At 39.1% G+C, this 22,563-nt stretch overlaps 2 protein-coding genes across 2 annotated transcripts in view; one reads left to right on the top strand and one right to left on the bottom strand.

Moving 5' to 3' along the window:
- Positions 1–4,743, bottom strand: part of kif18a (kinesin family member 18A) — a 31,177-nt gene extending 26,434 nt beyond the window's left edge. Inside the window, exons 1-2 of the mRNA XM_046840986.1 lie at positions 4,588–4,743; positions 3,432–3,773 (exon numbers count right to left, since the gene is read on the bottom strand). Coding sequence (XP_046696942.1) covers positions 3,432–3,750 — 319 coding nt within the window. The 5' untranslated portion in view covers positions 3,751–3,773; positions 4,588–4,743. The remainder of the gene's footprint in view (positions 1–3,431; positions 3,774–4,587) is intronic.
- A 372-nt stretch (positions 4,744–5,115) lies between these two features.
- mettl15 (methyltransferase like 15) overlaps positions 5,116–22,563 on the top strand; it is an 89,676-nt gene continuing 72,228 nt past the window's right edge. Inside the window, exons 1-2 of the mRNA XM_046840881.1 lie at positions 5,116–5,208; positions 8,287–8,542. Coding sequence (XP_046696837.1) covers positions 8,294–8,542 — 249 coding nt within the window. The 5' untranslated portion in view covers positions 5,116–5,208; positions 8,287–8,293. The remainder of the gene's footprint in view (positions 5,209–8,286; positions 8,543–22,563) is intronic.

Raw genomic sequence — 22,563 nt, 5'->3', positions numbered from 1 at the left:
AGGCCTAGGGTGCAGTCAGTGTTCCAATTTAACCCAAAGGTGTTTAGTAAAGTTGAGTTCAGAGCTCTTTAGAAGGACATTCAAGATCTTCCTCTTCAAACCACCTAAACCGTATCTTTATGGGGCTCGCTTTATGCACTGGTGTATTGCCACGCTGGAACACGTTTTGTTTCCAAGTTCAAGTGAAAAATTAAACCTGGAATACAAAAATTGTATTCTACCGCATCCAAAGACCCTCTAAACCAGTGGTCCCCAACCCCCGGCACCAGTCCGTGAGTCAATTGGTGCCGAGCCGCACAGAAAGAATACATAACTTACATTTATTCCATTTTATTTATTATCTGATTCTGAACGATGTTTCATTTTGGAAAATTCACGGATTCTCTCCACCACATCTGTCTATGACTCGCTTTCGATGTATGTCAGAATGCCATGGTCACGTCTTACCTCCATCCACTACCTTCTTAAAGGGGCTGCTCCGGCCGCTAACACATAATATAATACCGCAAAATTTAACCCCCCAAGCGAGCAAAATAAACAAAAATCAACACAGTGGAGTCACGCTTATTATTATATTTAGAAAATACCGGTTTTTGGTGCAAAAAAAAATTTGGGGACCACTGCTCTATACAATTGTGTGCCTCCAACTTTGGGTTACCAGTTTGGAAAAGAACCACAAATGGAAGGAAAGGTCAGGGGTCCCAATAATTTTGCCCATATAGTGTAACTTTAGCATTCCCACCAATAGCGCCTGTAGTTTATTACTTACTGTTTCACTCTCTCTAGCTTGCATTCACATGCAAAGCACAAACATGCATCCATCAAAAGCCCAAACATGTGAGCCCCTAGAGGGATTGCCAGTCACTGTAGAATACTACAATGAGTCTGATGAGTTTTGAGTCAGTGCACTTGCTCAATTATTATTTGTGAAGTAAATCAAGCATGCGTGTAGAAGAAAACCAAATGGCAAGCATTAAACTACACCCTGGTTGCCAAATTCAAGCCCTTTATTCTTAACATAGGCGTGTACTCGCATGCCTGGAGTCGGATCATTTAGGTCTTTCAATTTTTTACATTTCCTTCTTTCTCAAACAGTAATTGTGCAAATTATATGCACATCAGTGCCTCTGCAAAGTACAGAAAGCACATTTATACCTATAAAGGGTATAAAAAAAAAAATAGCAGAAAAATGTCTCAAAGCAGCTTGCGTTCAGAGTGAAACTAATCACGTAAAAGGTACTCGATTTCATTTCTCTCACTACGTATGTAGCACTACACTCAGCCGATCGATAGATTGCAGATTGGCCTTCCGTCCACTGTATACACAAGCAGTGATGAGATTACAGCTTTTATTATAGTGACCTGATAGTGAAATGCTGCATGGGGTTTGTTGTGTTTTCCATTGACGTAAAAAAATTGCGTTCATGTCATAAAAATGTGCTGTTGATTCACTGAACAGCTCTTACACAAACACAGGACACAAAACTATATTAAGCCCGGTTCTGATTTCTAATTGTTTTATCAAGGGGACTTTTGGCCATGTGATCACAGGCCATTCCAAAAGTCAAAGAGTTTGTGGATTAAAGAAGAGACCCTAGCTTTTTGCGCAGATTTCCTGCAAGTTTTCCAACACGGGGTGACATCCGGACAGAAAAATCACACACATGCATTCATATGAGACTAAAATGTTCAGGGGGGCGAGTCCGGCTGAAAAAAAATGTAATTAATAAATGATCTACCCAGAATTTTCTAGCAAGAAAACCTCAGAGTGCAATAAAAATCAGCACCAAGGTACAAAATTTTCCCAGAACCCGATATAAATTAAATCCCCATCCAAATAGGGTTTATTTACAAACTTATAACAAACTTTTTCTCATTGGTGTCTTCCAAATGTATGTATTCATTTAGTGTTATCATGTGTAACTCTGCGCTGTCTTATATAGCACCTTGCAGCTGAAGGAATCTTGGCGTTCGACAACCTGCTGAAAGTGATGAAAGCTGGAAATCATGTCTGTTTAAAGATTGTAATGCACTGCTTTAGTCTTTCAGACTGTCCAACTGCAACATTAAATCATTATCCTATATGTTATACAGTAATCCCACCCCAAAAATGCTACTTTATGTATACAGTACTGTACTGTATTAACATTTCATTTTTCTAATTAATAATTATATGTATATAAATACATTTCATTATTTTAATGTAAAACTCCATAAAACAATTCCCTATAAGTTTTTTGGTCTATCGTTCCATCCGTGAGAGACGTGAAAAATCAGCCAAACTAATGAATTAGTTATGTGACAAATACAATTCCGCGAGATTCGAACTGCGGTAAAGCGGTGGATTACTGTCATTAAAATATTTGAAATATTCCCCAATTGCCACTGAAACCATGCTCGCCAGCTTCCTGTGAGTGTAACTTCTTACAGGAATAACAGAAATACATCATTTACTAACAAATAGGGTGCAAAGGGGGGTCGGAGAGCTGGTAAATTTCCAGAAACTTTTCATTTGGGGAATTTTGGGAATATGCCAAGTTGGAAATTTACTAGGATTTTATGGGAATCAATTACAAATTTGTGGGAATTTACATTAAAAAAATCATATACAAATATAAACATTTTGCTTGGTCATAATCAGCCATGCCAAATAATACAAATGTAAAAAAAAAGATAATTTTGACTGATTTAATTGCTAGTACAATGTTGTTGCACAATAGCTTTCACACGGCATAACAAAGTGAAGTGATCTTTAGGTAATTTATGTGAATGCTCAGCGAGATGGACATTAGCGTGTGTGCAGGATTCAAGAAATGATGTGTTATGTTATGGAGGGATGCACAGTGCATGTAGGGGGTGTGGCCACTACATGTGCATGTGATTGATGAATGGGCAGAGTAGAAATGTAACAGAAATTGCATTCAATCTTGTTTTATCGAAGATTATCCTGCAAGATTTCTTTTGTCAAGCTTATTTAGGTTCCTTGTTATTGGCAAACCTGCAATTTTGTAAATTCCCCATTTATTCCCAAGGTAAGGCTTGAAAATACCCAGAATTTTGCTACCCTACTAACAAATGAACACCAGACTCTCAAACTGCAGCACAAACATTTCAATGAAAACATGAACTGTGTTTTAGGCTGTTAAAAGCTTCCCTTTAAAACAGACTCTCATCACACTAGAGGACCACCACGAGATAAACATTACTTAGAGCTCTGATACCTGAAAGTGTGTGAGATACTTTGTTTCCCTTCTACACGGTATTTATCTGAAGCTCTGCTAATCAATCTGGGTTCAATCTGCTGATCTATCCTGGAAAGATCATATTGTACTGAATGCTACAACCTGCATATCTCTGTATTTCTAATCAACCACTCGAGTGCTGATGGTCTAACCTTTTTTTTTTTTTAGTCTGGAGCTGAAACGTCTCACCTGTGCAGTTGTAGCCATTCAGGACTCCATCGACTACCCCCTTCGTGGTGTTTTCGAACACTTCCATTTGCGTCGAATCCTCCCCAAAGACGTTGTCAAACACAAACTTCAGGTCTTTATTCACCCTTTTCCTCAAATCCCTGTTTCCTGCTTTCTGACCACGGAAAAACGTTACCTCCTGCACTTTGGGGTCAAAGACGAGCATGTGGTTGTCTACCACACGCACCACTTTCTGAAGGTTTCCCTCCATTTCCTTGGCATTGAAAGGGCGGACACGGACCACCACTTTTACGTGGCTGCACACCTCTCCTGCCGACATGGCGACTCTGGTTTACTTCAACGCTGAAACAAAAAAACACAACGATGATGAGATGAAGAACGAAAACATCTGCAGTATGGATACGTTCTGAGCAATCCACAATCCGAGTCCTCAGATCATACAATCGATGCGATGTTTCAGATCAAACACTCGCAAGCCTGATAAATAACACTGACCTACGGCTGCGTGCAAAAGTTTGTGCACCCTATGAGCCTTATATTATAGATCCATTAATCTTTATTATTATTGTTTACATTTATTTATTATATAATTTTATTCATTAGAAAATATGTTTTTGTCCCCCCACAACTGTCAATCTAGTTATATTAATATAGAAATGAAGTGTTATGAACCTTTATTCACTCATTAAACATAGTGATGGGGGTAAAAACTTTTGCATTTCTTTTAACTCCGTTACAGAGAAATCTAAAGGAAAATGGATTAATACAAATAATTAAAGGTTGTTAATAATAATGATGATTATTATTATTGACAATACCAGGGCCTCGTGCAGATAATTAGCCGGCCTTATTGCAAAGTGTACATGAAGATACAAAAGCTGCAAAGATGCAAGCAACAATCATTATTTTACAGTTTACAGGACAACACACTTTATTTTTAAATGTAAGTTAATTATTTAATTTAAAATCTCTTCTTCTTCTCTTCTATCGTTTGAACGTATGAAACAGTGGCTCTATTTCTTAGCATCCTAGCAAGCTAGCATGGCTTGACTTAGCTTCAATGGAAAGCTTCGTGGCTACTAAGCTAGCATAGGTGACATTCTCACACGACAGTCAGCCTTCATTTTACGTTTATAAAACAACGTAGAGTTTTTACCTCTCGGAACAAATACAAAATCCACAGCAAGGCGCGGAAGTGGTTATTTAATGCAGTACATATCAGTGTGAACGGAGCGCACGGTTTTACAGGCGCAACTCTCAGCGCGAAATTTTTCAAACACAAGCCACGCAGCAGCCGCGGCTTCTGATTGGACGAGAGGGCAAGCACGTCACGTGACGCCTCCTGTTTAGGTCCGGGGCTGCAACACCGTGACGTCAAAGCCACGACCAACGTCAGTAAAATAATTAAAAGTATGATGTAAAAATTAACAAAACGTCATTAATAGTTAATAAAACGTAAAGTATATATTCAAGAAACAGATTATGCAATGAATTGATATTCCATGTTTATGGTTTATATGATAAGTTTAGAGCCTGAGAAAAGGAAAAGATTCTTTAAATATTTATAAAACATAAAACGCGTGAAACGCTTTAAATAAGGAATAGGGATTTTAAACAATTATAATAAAACAATTTCCGGGATGCAGTAGGAACGCGAATTCGGTACACGTTGCATCCGGGAACAATTTAAAGGTGCACAGTTCGAAAACACATGCCGCTGCATCTTGCCGAGTGGTGTGATGGTCCCCTGCTTGTTCCTGCTGTAGCTGTGTAGATAGTGAGTTTACACATTTTTACACCTTATTATTATATGGAGTGCATATATATATATATATATATATATATATATATATATATATATACACGCATAAATACATACACAACACTACGCATGGATTTTTATTGATATATTTATTTAGTGTGCCGCCATAAGCATCATCAAAAGAAATAATTAAGGACACAATCAGTCCTTGAGACAGCTGCAAATTAAAAGAGATGCCAGAGGTTATAAAAAGTCTGACTGTTTTGTGCACTGGGTCAATTAAAGTTGGATGAAATCGCCTACTGTGTAGGTGTATTTAAGGAGCTTTTCAAATAGACGTGAAGTCCATATTGTGCTTTCCAGATGTTTAATACCTGTCCTTTAGTCAAGTCAAGTCAAGAAGCTTTTATTGTCATTTCAACCCCATTACACAGTGAAATGAAATAACGTTCCAAAGGAACCCTGGTGCTACATACAACAACAATCACAGAAAACACAGGGCTGAGGACCAGTGTCCTCGCGCACAGGGCTGAGGACCAGTGTCCTCGCGCACAGGGCTGAGGACCAGTGTCCTCGCGCACAGGGCTGAGGACCAGTGTCCTCGCGCACAGGGCTGAGGACCAGTGTCCTCGCGCACAGGGCTGAGGACCAGTGTCCTCTAGCGTTATAGACACCATTATAATAGACACTGAATAAACAAGAATCACATTTTAGTTTAAGAATTTATTACTTCCAGGAAAATGATTTGAAACCAGTGGTGGACGAAGTACACAAACCATGTACTTGAGATACACTGTAAAATATGACTAGTAAAAATCTAAGTGCTCACGTTAAACTTTCACTTGAGCAACAGTACAAACGTATTTGCCTTCAGATCTAGCCTGAATGATTATAGCTATAATGTTCCTATTATAATTTTTCTCTTTATTAATCAACTCAGTTTATATGAAAAGACTCTAATGTTGCTCTCAGCACACCAGTCTATTAATAGAATGATATTAATGAGTCAAACACTGATTGATATCTATTTAAATGATTACGAGCCCAAAACTTTATTTTCCGCGACTTAAATAAAATAAATAAGTCACGCAAATAAGGCCACGGGTGCTGTTTAGAGTCAGGAGTTTCTTCATCATCATTTAATCTTCTCCTAATGTTCTGCTTGCTGTTGAACTGCTGCTGAACTGTTTGCTGGTGATAAGTAGATTATATTTACTTCCTCACTGTCCACCACTTTTGGAAACGCTGCAAACTGAGTTTTTGATGCCTGTACTAGTCATGTGTTTGTCTAATTAAATGCTCTCTAGAAAGTGTTTGTCCCGCCTCCCCAGGTTGAGCTGGAGTAGCATCAGTTAATGGGCGCTTGCTTGAGAACGAGAAAAATAACTCTTCATTTATTTAGATGAGGGAGAAAGTTGTAACATCAGACAGGTAATCATTCAGAGCAATCGGCTCTCTTTTTTTAAGAACCCTGCTGTTTTTGGTCATTTTCAGATCTACCTCCGTCTCAAATTCTTTAATTGGTAACTCTCGAAAAACGCAGCGTCATCCTTGTTGAAGTCTACACGCACTTAGAAGAATTTTTGCTGCTCTTTGTTCTACCATTTTGACTAAAATTGCTTTTGAAGTATGTCAGTAGCTGTTTTGTAAATAAATCAAGCACTTCATCACTTTAAAACGTGGTCAGGCGCTGTAGATTAGTTTTGGTCCATATTGTGTGTGCGTGTGTGTGTGTGTGTGTGTGTGTGTTTTGCTGCATATATTTTTTAAATATTTTGTTCATATGGATTTTTTTCACCTCCTGTATTTTATTTAAATGAAATTGATAAACTTTGAAGTTTACTTTAAACACTGACAAACCTTAAGATGTTTGAATGTGCTAAATTTTGTTGTCATCCAATGAAATCTGGACCAGTGAAGAGGTCAAAGCACCAGTTTCCATATGCCAAACATTTATGTTCAGGAAATTTGAGCCAGACTTTGACAGCTACAGAAGATATCAGTGTTTGTTCAATATTTTCTTTCTCTGTTTCCTGTATTCTACACTTAACCCAGAGATCAGAGATTACAATGTAATTACAGATTACAGCGACACAATCTACCGAATCTGCCGAATCTACCATTTGTGTAATTGCAATTCCGTTACAGTGGCCACCATCCCGGTAACACAAAAGGAGCTTGACACAGGGAGCATGACAAAAGTATAATTAATTTTGTGCTGTTCTTCGAATTATCTGAAATCATTGTAAAAATCAAGAGCAATTTCAAATATAAAAAAATTTAGCTGTTTAGAAAAATATTGTGCGGTTTGCTGTTTGTGTTTCATGTATAAAACTTAAATGACTTGTACACTTTGTGTGTCTGCAGTTGTTTATTAAAATATCACACATCTCGGGTATAAAATGTCTAACTTGGTTCTAATTTATTTGTCGTAATGTGCTTGACAGATATATAATTTTTATTATTATTGTTATATACATAATATATATATATTTTCCTATCTATCTCTATCTATCTATCTATCTATCTATCTATCTATCTATCTATCTATCTATCTATCTATCTATCTATCTATCTATCTATCTTATTCTTAAGCTTTTTTTTCTCTCTATAGTTTTACTTTTAATATGCTTATCAATTTTTAAATATATATTTTATTTGTATTTGTTTAATTTGAATGTTTATATTCTATTCCTATTTTCATGTTTAGATGTTGGATGCTGTTGGAAGTTTGAATGAATGTGTATGTGTCAAATAAAATTAGAAATTTGAATGAATGAATCATTAATAGTAAATATAGTTTGAACACATTCCTTAAATTGTGGTAAATGAGGTTAATATAGTAAATGAATCAATATAGTGAATAATAAATGTTACTAAATTTAATCAGCAGATGGTTGGTGCAACTCTTTTTCACTGATTAGGAAAGAACTATAAAAGTCTGTAAAAATGTCATTTGGGGTTTGTGTTCTTAGTATTTTGTACGGTTGTATGCGTTTTTACTTGCTCATGATGTTGTGGAAAAAACAGCCTTCATTTCTGCAGATCTCGGGTTTTAGATTCAAGCTTATTTTAATTTTTTTTCGTTTTCAGTTTCCAAATGACGTTCTTCTGTCATGGCGTGTTGTTGCGCCTGTCTTGTGGAAAGTGGAGAGTGCACAAGTGTGCTCGTAGCCTTTTCTGGAAGAAGCCAAACCAGCCTCAACGTTTCTGCTCCAGTTCTTCTCCTTTCACACCAGACTGCATCAGCAGAAGCACAAAGCATTCGTCTTTACAGGCTGACCATAAACCACACACTCCAGTTCTGCTGAAAGAGGTCCTACAATACATGGACATTAAACCAGGCCAGGTCAGAAGCTTCTGTTTTTTCATTTGTCTCTCCTTTATTTTCTGTAGGATTCAGGTGTTGTTCACACAGTAATACAACACATAGGTGCATAGTGCTTACATAGTGACCAATAACACTAGAACTTTGTGGTCCAGTTTACAGAAACATTATTGCAGTGAGTGCATACTTGTACATCCTGGCACTTTTATTTGTAAAGAAAGTTTGTCATAAACAGCATGTATTTTTACAGACACCACTGTATGTGACACCAGATGTAAAGAACTTTTAAGTGCTTACTGTTGCTTTTCATCCCATTTCCTCTTCACATGGTCACTTTTACGCAGGAATTTAACAGTAATTAATTGTTAAAGGGGTTATAATATACAGTATCTCACAAAAGTGAGTACAGCCCTCACATTTCAGTAACTATTTAAGTATCTTTTCAAGGGACAATACTATAGAAATGAAACTTGGATATATTTTAGATTAGTCATTATGCTGGATGTGGCGGTTCTCCACCTTCCGCTTAATGATTTCCAACTGATGTTCAATAGGATTCAGGTCTGAAGACATACTTAGCCACTCCATCACCTTCAGCTTCCTCAGCAAGGGAGTTGTCATCTTAGCGTTGTGTTTGGGGAAGTTATTATGTAGGAAAACTGCCCTTCGGCTCAGTTTCTAAAGGGAGGGCATCTTCTTCAGCTTCAGAATGTCACAGTACATGTTGGAATCCATGTTTCCTTCAATGAACTGCAGCTCCCCAGTACCAGCAGCACTCATGCAGCCCCAGACCATGATGCTACCCCCACCACCATGCTTAACTGTAGGCAAGGCACAATTTTCTTGGCATCCCTCACCAGGGCGTCGCAACACATGCTGGACACCATCTGAGCCAAACAAGTTTATCTTAGTCTCATCAGACCACAAAACATGGTTCCAGTAATTCATACTCTTGGACTGGTCATCTTCAGCAAACAGTTTGCGGGTTTCTTTTGAGTCCTTCTGGGATGACAGCCTGCAAACTGACTTGTGTTACAGCACTGACAAGCAGACCTTCCACTTCTGCAACCTCTAAAGCAATGCTGACAGCACTCAGACGTCTGGTTTATGCGAGAATTGCACCGAAGCACCAAATTTGAACTGGTCTAATACAAGATACACAAATGTGTCCTGTCAAGCAGACAAAAACATGAACATGATGAATAGGACATGTGGCTTTGCATGGTTACACGATGTACAGCTGTGATCAATTAGGGTGTATTTACTTTTGTTTTCAGCTATTTTGACAATAATGGCTGTATGTTGAGTTGTTTTCAGAGGAGAGTAAATCTGTACTGAAATAAAAACTGCACTTTGACTACTATAAAATATATCCAAGTTTCATTTCTATGGTATTGTCCTTTGAGAAGATCTACTTAAACGGGTGTAAAAATGTGTACTCATATTTTTGTGAGATACTGTAAATACATGCAAGACTTTCCACAAAAAAACGAATGCAATTAATAATAAATAATAATAAATAAATTACTACTTATCAAGTTATGTGTAAACGCAATAAGATACCAGGAAAGACACACTGTCACCTTATGAAGCATTGAATTTAAAGCATTCAATAGTGAATTGACAAAACAGAGGGAAATAAAGAAGCTGAAAAACAGGAGAAACTCAGATCCAGGATAAAATTCTTCCTTAAATAAAGTTGGAAATCCTATTGACGTAGTGGCCAATAGGATTATGTCATTATTAGTGAATCACTAGCAGACCCCATAGACTCACCAATTCCCTTGTTGTGGATGTAAATATGGTTCTGTGAGCCCCTGATGATACCACGAGAAGCTGAATCTCCTCATACGGTGGCATTTTACAGTCAATTTATACAGTTGAGTGCCTCTTTGTGGTAACAGTTTGGCGAACAACATATGGGAGGAAAGGTTGGCGGTCCCAATACTTTTGTCCATAGTGAATATGGAGACATATGGAGAAAAAACCCCTGACTGTATCCCCCTATTTTAGGGCAGATAACCATAATGCTGAAAGACAAGACTTTGAATTGTGCATTATCGTTATCTTTTTTTTTTAACAATTTGAAATGTTCGGCATAACTTCTTGATAGATATCTAATAAAGGGATGAATACTGACGAACTCTTCTTTGACGTGTAGACATTTTATAATAATTAGCATGGTGCAAATAATATCTTGTCCGGGGTGTGATTTTGTACTTCTGTGTTTGTGTAATCGTGTGTGCACGTGGGAGAACTCGGAGGCGGCTTGTTGACTTGTCATCTCCTTTAGTAACCACATGCAGTCGTGCTGCAAGGGAACTTGTTCATCACCAAAACTTTGAAGGCTTCCCGATCTGCTCGGGCGAGGTAGCGTGGCGCTAGCAGGGACCTTGGCGTGCTCTTAACGTGCTAGCAGGCCATATGGGCATGAGTCAAAAGGCCTTCTGCTATGGTGAGCAGCTCAGCAAGGAGTTCTCTGGGTCCTACGATAAGCAGCATTGCCGTTGCAGGTGGAGGCCTCGGGTCAGTTAGTGAGTGAGTCAAGCACGCAACTCCTGACTAAAGTTTGCATCTCTCAACTTGACCATCATCCGCCCATGGGCCAACTGGTGCAGCGACAGCTTGCCAAAATTTGCCTGGATAGATTTAGGCAATTAAATAAAGCAGAACCAGGCAGCTCATGCTTTTGCTGGGATCCTGCAGCACAGATGTGGAGTTCATGTTTCGCTTGTCAGGGTTAAGAGGCTGCTTCACCTGTTCTCAGTCTGGAGCTTTTGGGTTTAGAGTATCTAATATTTCCAGAGACGTCCTCAGACAGAACTTTTTTTTCTCAGCTCAGTTTGTTCAAAAATCTATGTGGAGTTGATTTTAGAAAACAGGACTCTCAGAGGAAAAAACAAACAAAAACAACCCAACAAAAGGAATCTCTGTTTAACCAATAAGTAAAGACCCTGGTGTTTCTTGGATCAAAGAATCTGCAATGTGTTTAACCAGCCTGCAACAGATTTAGGAGGAAATAGGTTGAACGCAGAGGAATGTAGCGGCACGAAGCAAAAGCGTAACCAGTGTTTTGTATTCAATTTGAGGCAATTGAATAATTTCGGTAATTGATATTTTCGAGCAGAATCATTTCTTCAACAGCTCGCTGCAGTTAATGATCGGGAATAAACAAACCATCAGTACTTTTACTGCCAATACAATGAGCCTCCCCACTCTTTTATTCATTCAGCCTTCTGTGTGTGCTGCTTGATGGACAACTTAATGATAGTGTTAGTCAAACACGCTCTATGATCCCTGAGAGGAATCACTCATATTTTGATCTGCTATTGTAAAGCAATCAACCCCTGCGCGGAGGCTCTCGTCAGACGAGGCGAAGCGGCATGAATGGAGCACTTAGGCGGGCCGAGAGTAAACGCCGCAATTATGCCAAAGTGGGTAAATGTAGGCTTTCAGCGGTCGAGCGCCTCCCACGCAGGTATCCAGTGCACTGAGAGCAGCACAGGTGGAGGATTCTCTTCCTTTTTACCCATCAGCTTGATACCCTGTGCTGGCAGAAATATGGGGATTCCACAAATGTGTGTAAACAGATTACATTGCTCTAATCTGTTTCTTCCTCAGACACTGAGGCATGAATGGAGAGAGCAGAAACATTGTTAAACAGTTGCAGGCCCCCGTTGTTACACATCTTTAAGAGCGCTGAGGTTTTACATTTTTATTTATATTTTTTTATGGGAATCTGGATGCAATGCAGGATGTAGCATTTTTTCACTTTCTTATTTAAATCTAGAAGCTGTTATTAAGTGGACCCATTTTATTGACTGACTAAAAACATACTATTAAAGAACTTGGCAAGCAATTTATTTTACATATGAAGTTATATATTTCTTCCTGGCTACCTGGAGTTTCTTTTTTCTTTCAAGTCAACTCAATGGAGCTGTTTCTTACAAAATCTGTGTTTAAACAGGTAGCTGAACTATCTTTACTATTATACAGGGTTTCTAGAGTCTACAACTCTTAAATTTTCTGTTGTAGCTCTTAAATAATTTTAAACAGGTCTTAATTTCCCGATGTCCATGTAGCACTAGCTCTAATGCTCATTGAAATGCAGCACTTTAGAGTTTTATTTTGTTTGATTGCTTGGTGTTGTAGTTCTTTCTTTCGCTAGTCCGAATGTAATTCGCTGTATTATGACTACAAATTAGAGCAACATGCAACAGCAGGTCAGCTTTCTGTTATTCGCACAAATCTCTCTTGGATTGTACCACAGAGGTAAAACAGATTTTTTTTCAGATATGGGGAGGTGCAAGTTTAGTGATGTTTGGCTTGGAAAAAAAGAATTTAGGGTTTGTTTAATGCCAGTTGCAAACAACGTATTTGTGTGTGTTTTTGATGTTGTGATATAGGTCTTTAATTTCATTCTTAATACTTTTAAAAAATATTATGACTTTGAGAAATCTACAGAAACTCTGTTAAATTTTATTACCCAACACTGCCTAATACATGTAATCATCTTTAAATAAAGTCACACCAAGAAACACAAGGCAGATTGAAGTCGTGTACCAATTAGCATGTATTATAAATATAAAGAGCACGTTTTATATAGCGGTTTATGGAGTCATATAAACCGGCTTTAACACTCATTTTGACCAAGCGAAGGTACTTTTGCGTGCGACTGTTATAAAAGGATTTGTTAAATAGCATTTTAGCACATTGTGTCCGCTGTTGTGACCACTTTTAAGCGGTGATATCAAAAAGTTTTGAGACTAGCTCTGCTTACAAAAATGCACCTTTAAAATAGTCCCCTTCACAGCAATACAGCGCTCCAAGCACCACTTCTGGAATGTGTCCTGAAGGTCTTCTTTACAAAGCTTGTCAAGCGCCTTCTGTGATTCGCACTGGATTGATATCAAAACGCAGACCTTTGAGGTGGATCTTCATTTCCACGAAGAGGGTGAAGTCCGGAGCCAGGGATCATGTGGACTGTTCTCCGACTATCATCATGCACAAGTTGCCGAATAGTTTTGACATTTTCGGGGGTTGAGCTCGTTGAAGGTCTTCCTGACCTCTCGTCGTCTTCCAGTGAAGTTCTTCAGCTCTTGAAGCGTGTGTACCACTCAAAACACCTCAAACAACTCATTGCAGCTTCGCTGTACATCAACACTTTTGTCATGTCAAATGCTCTGTGACAGATTTGCCCAGTTTCATGCAACCTTTCACATTTGATCTTTCTTCTAACTTGCTGTTCATGATGAAATCGCAGACATGGCATAGTTACTAAGGGGTGTTATTATCGGATTTGTTTTGGATATTAGCCAATATTCAGAGGTCTAAAAACATTGAAAAATTGACAAAAAAAGACCCAAACGACAAGGAGCATCCCATCAGAATGTCTGGCGGAGAGTGAATGCACCTCTAGGAAGCACTGTGATAATTTCATTTTTTGGGCATCAGTGGGTATTCATTTAGTTTCACTTTGGAAGAAAGGTCTTTTCATGGACATATTACACAGTGGAGAACAGGAAACTGGAACTAGGTGTAATGAAGCCTAGGAGAAGAAAAGATTTGAGCCTTCTGTAAGTGAGCCCCAGTTTCCGCTCTTCTTATTTGTTCTATTATGAATTTATTGGGCTGTGGGATTTATGTCGGTAACTAGGGATGGGGAAAGACAGAGCTGCTAGTTGTCAGGCGGGCGTCTGTTTCCTAACCTGCACCCATAAATTGCCCAAACTATACCCGCCTCATTAGCTGCCAAATTAGGCTGCGAAAGATTACATTTGCCACAATTAGATATTATTCTATTCACCTAGAATTGAAGATCCACTTGGCCAGTGTGGATAACCATTTTACTCTAATTATCTTAGCCATCAGGATGCGTTTGTAGCATTTGGCTAATTAAATAATGGGCAGTACAAGGCAGCGGGCCGACGGTTTGATTACAGCAGAGTAGTGTGGGAGGAAGACGACGAGCCAGAGGAGGAGACACCAAACACAAGCGGGGAAGGAGTTTCATAAAGAAATAAACGCTCTCCATCCTGCATCAGACCTTCAGACCCTATCTTATGATTGAAGAACACCAAACCTATCTGTGGATGGACGCAACGCACGTCCTGCCTCCTGCTGTTTGCGAATTAACTCGGTAGCAGTGCAAGTGTCTCATTCAGTGGTGATATTGTTAGGGACAGATTTGTGCTAAATGAAAATGTAGTAAGGCAGATTTCATTTGCCATGTCATTTCATTTTGTCCTGTTTCTTTTTGGGCCCAATCTCAGTGCAGATGGAACCTAACTGAGTGGAACAGATTCATATGGGGGGAGTTCACAGGTTCAGGTTTTTTCATTCCTTGCTGTTTCGGCCCAATCATGAAACCAGATGTGACACAGTGGCAGTCATTTTCTCTCTGCCTCGTGCGCCAATGCAGCCAGTGTGACGGAGGCTTTCAGGATGCGTGGCTTCCAGTTGATTTCTCTCCGTTATTAATGATCTTTGCATCTTGAGATTGTTTTTTTTTTTTCCGCCATTTACAGTTTCGATTACAGTTCTGCTCTGTCTTGTGAAGTGACGCAGTATGCGTCATTTAAGTGCTCTGGCGGAGAATTCTTATAATGCCAGAGACGTCGTCATCATCATCATGATCTTTGTCAGTAAGCACTTCCCGGTGGTCAGGGTTGCGGTGTATCCCGAGCCTATCCCCGGAACACAGGGTGTGAGGCGGAAATACACTCTGGGCACTATGCACATCCATATCCACACACTCATTCATACCTCGGGTATGAATTTAGTGTAAATAATTAATCCACTGGCACGCTTTTGGGAAAAGGAAGGAAACCAGAGAACCTAGTAGGAGAACGTGGGAAATTCTACGCTGACAGTAACTCAGACACAGGATCGAACCATTGGGATCCCAAGAGATTTCTGTTCAAACAAATGCTGTGACGTTTTTTTTTTTTTTTTGTTATTACATTTGAGTCCATTTGACTCCCTGTCATTTGTTTGGATAGCTGCTGTGGCTGCATATTTGCTGACGGACGTCCGCAGTCGTATGAGTCATGGCGTACAATGGCTTCACTGGGGTTGGTGTTAGGCTTGTTTTTTTTAAAAAAAAAAGCATTTGAAAAACTGCAAATCCTGTTATCCTAGGCTAACCCCCTTCCTGTCACGATGCCTCTGCTGAATCTTAATCGGAGACTTACCTGAGTGAGTAGGCAGAGCAAATCAAAGTTCACATGAATTTCCTGACTCACTGGTGTCCACTCTCGTTGCGGTTCGTGGATTTGTGGATGCACTGACTCACTAACTATTGACCTCACCTTTTGATTACCAGGCGAATGTCTCTTCCTGATGCTTCTTCTCGAAGACTTATGGCGTGCCTACCTTTGTAGTATCGCATCTCGGCTGCAGAGCCATTTTTCACAGAGGCAGGTTCACCCACGATCCGACTTCCCTGCTATGATGGATTCCTCACTGCACGGCATCCCCCTAAAGTCTGCCCACGGACGATTAAAGTCAGCCGAGGCTTTTCTGTCTGGTCGCATCTTATTTAATGACCTCACTTTCGACAGGTTTCTGCTGCATCCACTCCCACATGGCGAAGGCACGCCCTGGTGGAAAGAGATTCGCTTTGTTTTATTGCTTGTTGGAATCTCCTGCACTCCTTCCCTGCGGAATTCTTTCAACGTTCCACGCAGGTGGTCCAGCGGGTGCCTACACGGGAAAGCGAGAGGGAATCCTCAGCCCTGGGACTGGCTACCCTGCACGGTGATGATTAACGAGCTGTCAATGGAAGACATGCATTACTGATCTGAAGTCAGTTTTTCTAATAATAGCGAACGGATGGATATGAGAAAAGAGATCCTCCTATATCAATCTTAAAGGGCAATTTCATTCTAGTGTGACATGTTGCCTGGATGAAGGTCATGATCATTAACCCTCAAGCCTCAGTGTCTAAACGGCTTCTGAATCCATTTACATAGGTCTCTCCAGCTGGGATTGAGAACATGCTACAATGATAAATATGCTTTTAGATCCTTTGCACTTCACTGCTGTTATAAATACAAAAGTACTATTTTAATAATGATAATATATTTTATTTAAATGCGGCCAATTGAGCGATAAACAGAAAAATTAAGACAATACAACAAACGGCTGTTTAACTGTTAAAAATTGTAAGTGTACATGTTTTGGGCCTCACCTGTGATGCACAAGTTGTTCATGCTTAATAAACTGTGAGCCTAAGTCTTATGAAGGATTAAGTAAAGCCATCAGATCAACTGACATTTCAACTATAAACCACAAAATGACTCATTGTAGTCTTGGGCATGTTCTTAGGATTGCTTAATTAATCAAGTATAATTAACTGCAATATTGAGAAGATTAGCTAAAATAATATATTAGATTTTTTTCATTGACCTTGTAAATCACAAGCTTAGCTGTCAATTTCGGAGGGCATTTTTCTATTCTTTTCTTTTCTTTTTTTTGTAGAAGCAAAAATGTATTATATAAAAATTGAACAGTGCTTTATGGTACATACCGTATTTTCGGACTATAATCCACTACTTTTTTTCCCACGCTTTGAGCCCCGCGACTTAAACAATCAAGCGGCTAATTTATCAAGCCAAAAAAACTGAATCCCATAACATTACACCAATGAAATTGCCGAACGGGTTTAGGTGAACCAATTAAATTATTTATATTAAATCAGATGCGCTCCCACCAAATCAAGCCGCGTAACAGGCACTGTCTTTCATTAAAGTCTGTGTAAAGTTCATTAGTTTTAATGTAGACACCTGCGGCGTATTTGTTTAAAATAAAAATCTTTGTAAAATTCAGTGGGTGCGGCTTATATTTGGTTGCGTTTAATAGTCCGGAAATTACGGTAATTCAGTTAATTATATAGTATTAACTTTTTATTCAGGCAGAATAGGTTTAGAAAAGTCTGGCTAGCTATCCGATCACAATTTCATATAATTTCATTATAAGGTAGCTTTGCTGTTTTTCTTTACTGGAACTAAGAGGCCTAAACCTCTGACAGTATCCCTATACACAAAGTGAGATTAAAGAAGTGGAAGAACTTGAGTGTCCTGCACGGAGCCCTGACCTCAATCATACTAAAAACCTTTGGTATAAACCAGGACTATTAATTTGAAATAAATGGGCAGACATGGATGTGATGGTCCGGTCAATTTCATCCTATACAGGTAGCCCCCGACTTACGATGGAGATGCGTCTATGAAAGTCATGTAAATGTCATGATGGCTTGAACGGTGATCAGTATGTTGTAGTATAGTGTAATTTGTTAATAATTGAATAGATTACAGTACATCATTTAGCTAAACGGAGCAATTTATACTATTGTAGTGGATAAACTTTACAGTGTATTTGTTTGTGGCAGCAGGTGTGAGTTAATATATACGCGAGGAAAAATATACACGCTCTAAAAGAAGACGACTGAACTCCATCGACCGCTTGCGAGAGTAAAGCATGCGATCATCCTAGCAGCGTCCCAACGTATCTTACCTCATATACACTGTTACATTTGCCTGTTGGGCAAAACTTAAAATATTATTAATTTCGTGGTATCGCTACCGTCATCATAAGACCGAAAAAAACTTTGTGTATTTTGTCATTTATGTGCTGTTATGTAAACATTTTTTTAAATTAACTTAAGCATTACACTACTGGACTTTTACTAGAATATTCCTGCATGCAACAGGTGGTGTTGAACATTCTCTGTTACATCTTAAATACTGTTCATAAAGTATTTATAAACCCAGAGGCCATGCACGAAAGCCCCGGTGACAGCGACGCCAGGTGTTATTTTTTTCAACAGGCAATGACGTCATGTCAAGCTTCTACCTCAAGACTGCACGCAAGATATGTTCTAGTGATAATGTTTTCAGCACCTGGGAGTTACACTTCACTGTCTTCATTATCCTGTGGTCCAAAGGCAATGTACATAGATCTCAGTGGCAGAAAGCTTTTTCTCCAAAGGAATACAAGCCCCACTTGTGGGTCGGAGGCTTCTGCTTCATCCCCTTTGGCCTGGTGCAGTGTTATTTTGGAGGAGTGTGTCCTGCTGAAAGAGAAGGCTGGTTAATAATTGATCCCTGTAATTAAACACTCTGGCGAGGGATGGCGGAGCTGATTGACTGTCAGATATTAAGCTCAAGCCTCGTAAGGTTGCGAATTTGGTGTGGGGTTATCAGTGACCATGAACACTGCGCTCTCTCTCTCTCTCTCTCGCTCTCTCTCTCTCTCTCTCTCTCTCTCTCTCTTTTTCTCTCTGTTCCTCTCTCTCACAGTCTCTCTGATCCCCACTTCTCATTACCCTCATGAATAGAAAATCGTCAACGGCGGTGGAGGCGCGGCATGAAACAGAGTCCACGAGTTCATTAGCCAAATGTATTGCGCTCATACCAGGTGGCTGTTCTGGAACAGAGGGGACTGCCTCCTAGCGTGAGCTCAGCAGGAGTCCTCGAGCGTTTCGCGTGGCAACATACCAATTTTTGACTTCTCTGGGAAAAGCTGTCCGTACCTCCTGTTTGTAAACCTTTGAGGTAGTTTACGGTTCGAATAGCTCTTGAACTCTGGGCCTAAATTTAACATGAGAGCCCCCTGGTATTCCTTCATTTTGTGCTGCAAAACAGCACAAAAAAAAGCATCAGAGACACTGGAATTAAATCCATTTTTCACAAGAACAAAAATAAGGTACTACCAAACTTCTGTTGAGTTACAGAGGATATCATGAAAACTCCTTCATTCATTTGTCCTCAGTAATCACTTTATCCAGGTCAGGGTTATGGTGAATTCAGAGCGAGTGTGAAATGAGGTGAGATGGAAGGTTGTAGCTCAGTGGTTAATGCATTGGATCATAGGTTCAAATCTCAGCACCACCACGCTGCTACTGCTGGGCCCTTAAACAATGTAAACAACAGTCCATGATGGGACACCCTCTAACCCAGATGAAACCCACAGTGAAATGGGAAGAACTTACAGAACTCCACGTCCTATTACCCCACTTTCAGGATTGAACTGTGAACTGTAAGGCAGCAGTGTTGCGTGCTGCCCCGCCATTGCACTTAATTCGGAAAATTATTGAGCATGTAATAATCAGAGAGATTCCACCAGTTGCCATCAAACTCTATAATTCCTCCCCTTTCAGTAGGAAGCAAAGCCGACACAATGAACGGACAGTATCACTGTGCTATAATATCAAAATCTCACAATATCTACAATCTACGTTAATATAAAACCATGTGCAATTTCGTATTGTGTGCAATATCACATCATGTGCAAAATATTATGTACAATATGTTCTTAGTTCCTGAGCACGTGTTATATTTTCTAATAGATTTGTATATATTAGGGGTGTAACGGTACACAGAACTCACAGTTCGGTACGTACCTTGATTATGAAGTCACGTTTCGGGTAAATTTTAGTAAAAATGCAAAACATAAAATTGCTTATTGTTTTTTATTAACACAGTTTATTATTATTATTATTATTATTATTATTATTATTATTATTATTATTATTATTATTATTATTATTTGTGATCAACATTTGAACAGTTAAAAATTTTAAAACAATAAAATAAAATTTAGACTTAACTGCTCTGCTTATTTCAGCACTTTAACAAATGTCTTCATTCCTTCCTTCCATCCTTCATTCATTCACTCCCTCGATATGTGGAATTTTCAGAATTTTCTCCTTTTAGGAGAAATTCTTGAAGCTGAACATAAAACGCTTAAGAATCCATAGCGCTACTGTTAGCCGCTAGGAATTTCCTGGTTAGCATTTTCATGCACGAACAAAACTAATCCTATTTCCGGCACGGAGTGAGTAGCCACACTGTAGTGACACTGTGCTAACTCTAGTAAATTTTTCTTACCCCTGACATTGTTGTCTATGTTTTCAAGGGTGATACAGTAATCCCCCGTTTATCGCAGTGATTACGTTCCAAACCTCCCGCGATAAACAAAAAAACGTGATAAACAGACGCCACCCCAAAAATGCTATTTTATGTATACAGTACTGTACTGTATTAACATTTTACTTCATTTTATAATTAATAATTATATTTTTATTAATACATTTCATTATTTCAACATAAAACTCAATAAAAACAGTTCCCTATAAGTTTTTTGGTCTGTCGTGCTATCCACGAGAGAACTGGAAAAATCAGCCAAACTAATTAGTTATGTGGCAAACCCAAATCCGCGATAAACCAGAGGCACGAAATTCGAACCGCAGGAAAACGGGGGAATACTGTAATAATAAAAAACTATGTTCCGCATGTTAAAAGGATTGCATTCGGGGCACGTGTGTACCGGACCAAAAGCCCTTTTCTGGTATGAATGGCAGTTTCATTACACCCTCAATATATATCAAATATTTCATTTATTTTTTCCATTTATTTTTTAATCATATTTTTATTTATATTTTATTTTTATTTATATATCTTATCTTTTCTTATCTTAAATTGCACTCAGCCCAAAAAGGCCACTGATCAACCGTTTTTTAAAAGGTACTAAGTTTAGGAAAGTTTAGTTTGAAGAAATGTGCATCCCAATTTTCCACCCCCTGAGTCTCACCTATTGTTTAAGTGCCAAGTCTGAATGGTCAAATATTACACATGGTTTCTCTGAGACCTTTAAAGCTGGCCACACAATATTTGTCAAATTGCTCCTTATGCAACATTACATGGCAGGTGAACATGTTTGGAGGAGAGCCATGTACATGAACACTTTATACATGTCAAACAGAAATGCCATCCCACAAAGAAGGGACAATAATACTCTATTGGACAAATGATCATGATTGACAAAAAAACTCATATCCTCCCATGTATATGGCAAATTCTTACTCTAGTTCCCCCCTGAAAAGTCTGGACTCTTGGCCTCCAGTATTCCAAATGGAGACGTTCGTTCTTCCTGTAACCTTGACATTTCTGGTTAGATAATGCTCTCCGAAATGCCTGCTAGTCTGAATGTGAAGCAAAACACACACTCCTTTGATGCAAGCTCAATGTGCAATGATGTGAAAGATAATTACGCTAATGATGTGAATGACTCCTCGCTGCAGAAAAGGAGTTGAATAACGCTTTCTGGAAAAGCATACCTGATGTGAGGCTTTGTTAACAGTTACTCGAGCGTGCGTTCTCCATTACCCAAAATCTCGAAAAGATCTGAAAGGATCTCGGGTAAATTTAGCAAAGCCTCGCCGAGACAGAAGCAAAGTTATCACGAAAGGGTTTGTTACAATATTTACATTTGCGCCTACCGTGTGAGCGTGGGCGTGCTAATCAGATGTATGCCCTATGGACAGCTGGATCAAGCAATGACTCATCGGGCTGGAGAAAGCGATGGCCTTGATTGGGGGGAAAAGCTCAAAAACCGCAGGCATGTTGTTATTTCAATTATCATGCTCCATAATTTATTGCAGCAGATTTGTGCTGAAGGCTCACCAGGAGTCACACATCTGTTGGTTTATCAGGGCGCAGAATGTTGTTATCTCACTTAATGTTGATTGGGTGATGGTGAGTGGGTCAGGGCAGTTGAAGGGCAGGTATGTATTACGGCGCACACGTACAGTTTCATTGTGTTTTCCTGCATGTTGTGACATCAAGCTATCGATGAATGCTTCCGAGGAGAGAAAGCGGCGTGACCTTTGTGATCTTTTCTGAGCTTTTGGCTTGATAATTTTCCTTATTATCAGCATTGACACAGGAAAAAAAAATACAGGAAAACCTAGTGTTCATGAATGCTGAAACCCTGTACCCATAATTTTGTTTTTAGTTTTCTTTTTTCCCGCTTCAGGGGCAGATCTGTTTTAGTGAGGAGTGTAGATGGTGCGACTGAGAACGCAAGAGAAAATAAGTTTATTTATTTGTTGTTTTTTTTGCTTTATGACTCAGCGTCCTGACTCGGAGCTTTTTTTTGACCATCCGTAGCCTGGACTGACTAATTAGAAACTGCCTCTGGTTTAATTAAAGTGCCACAGTTGGCCTCAAGCACCTGATTGAGAACTCTTAAATACAGAG

Source organism: Silurus meridionalis, chromosome 26, assembly GCF_014805685.1.
Source record: "Silurus meridionalis isolate SWU-2019-XX chromosome 26, ASM1480568v1, whole genome shotgun sequence".
NCBI classification, from domain to species: Eukaryota; Metazoa; Chordata; class Actinopteri; order Siluriformes; family Siluridae; genus Silurus; species Silurus meridionalis.
The sequence above is the reverse complement of the archived record's forward strand: the minus strand, read 5'-3'. Positions and strand labels throughout refer to the sequence as shown.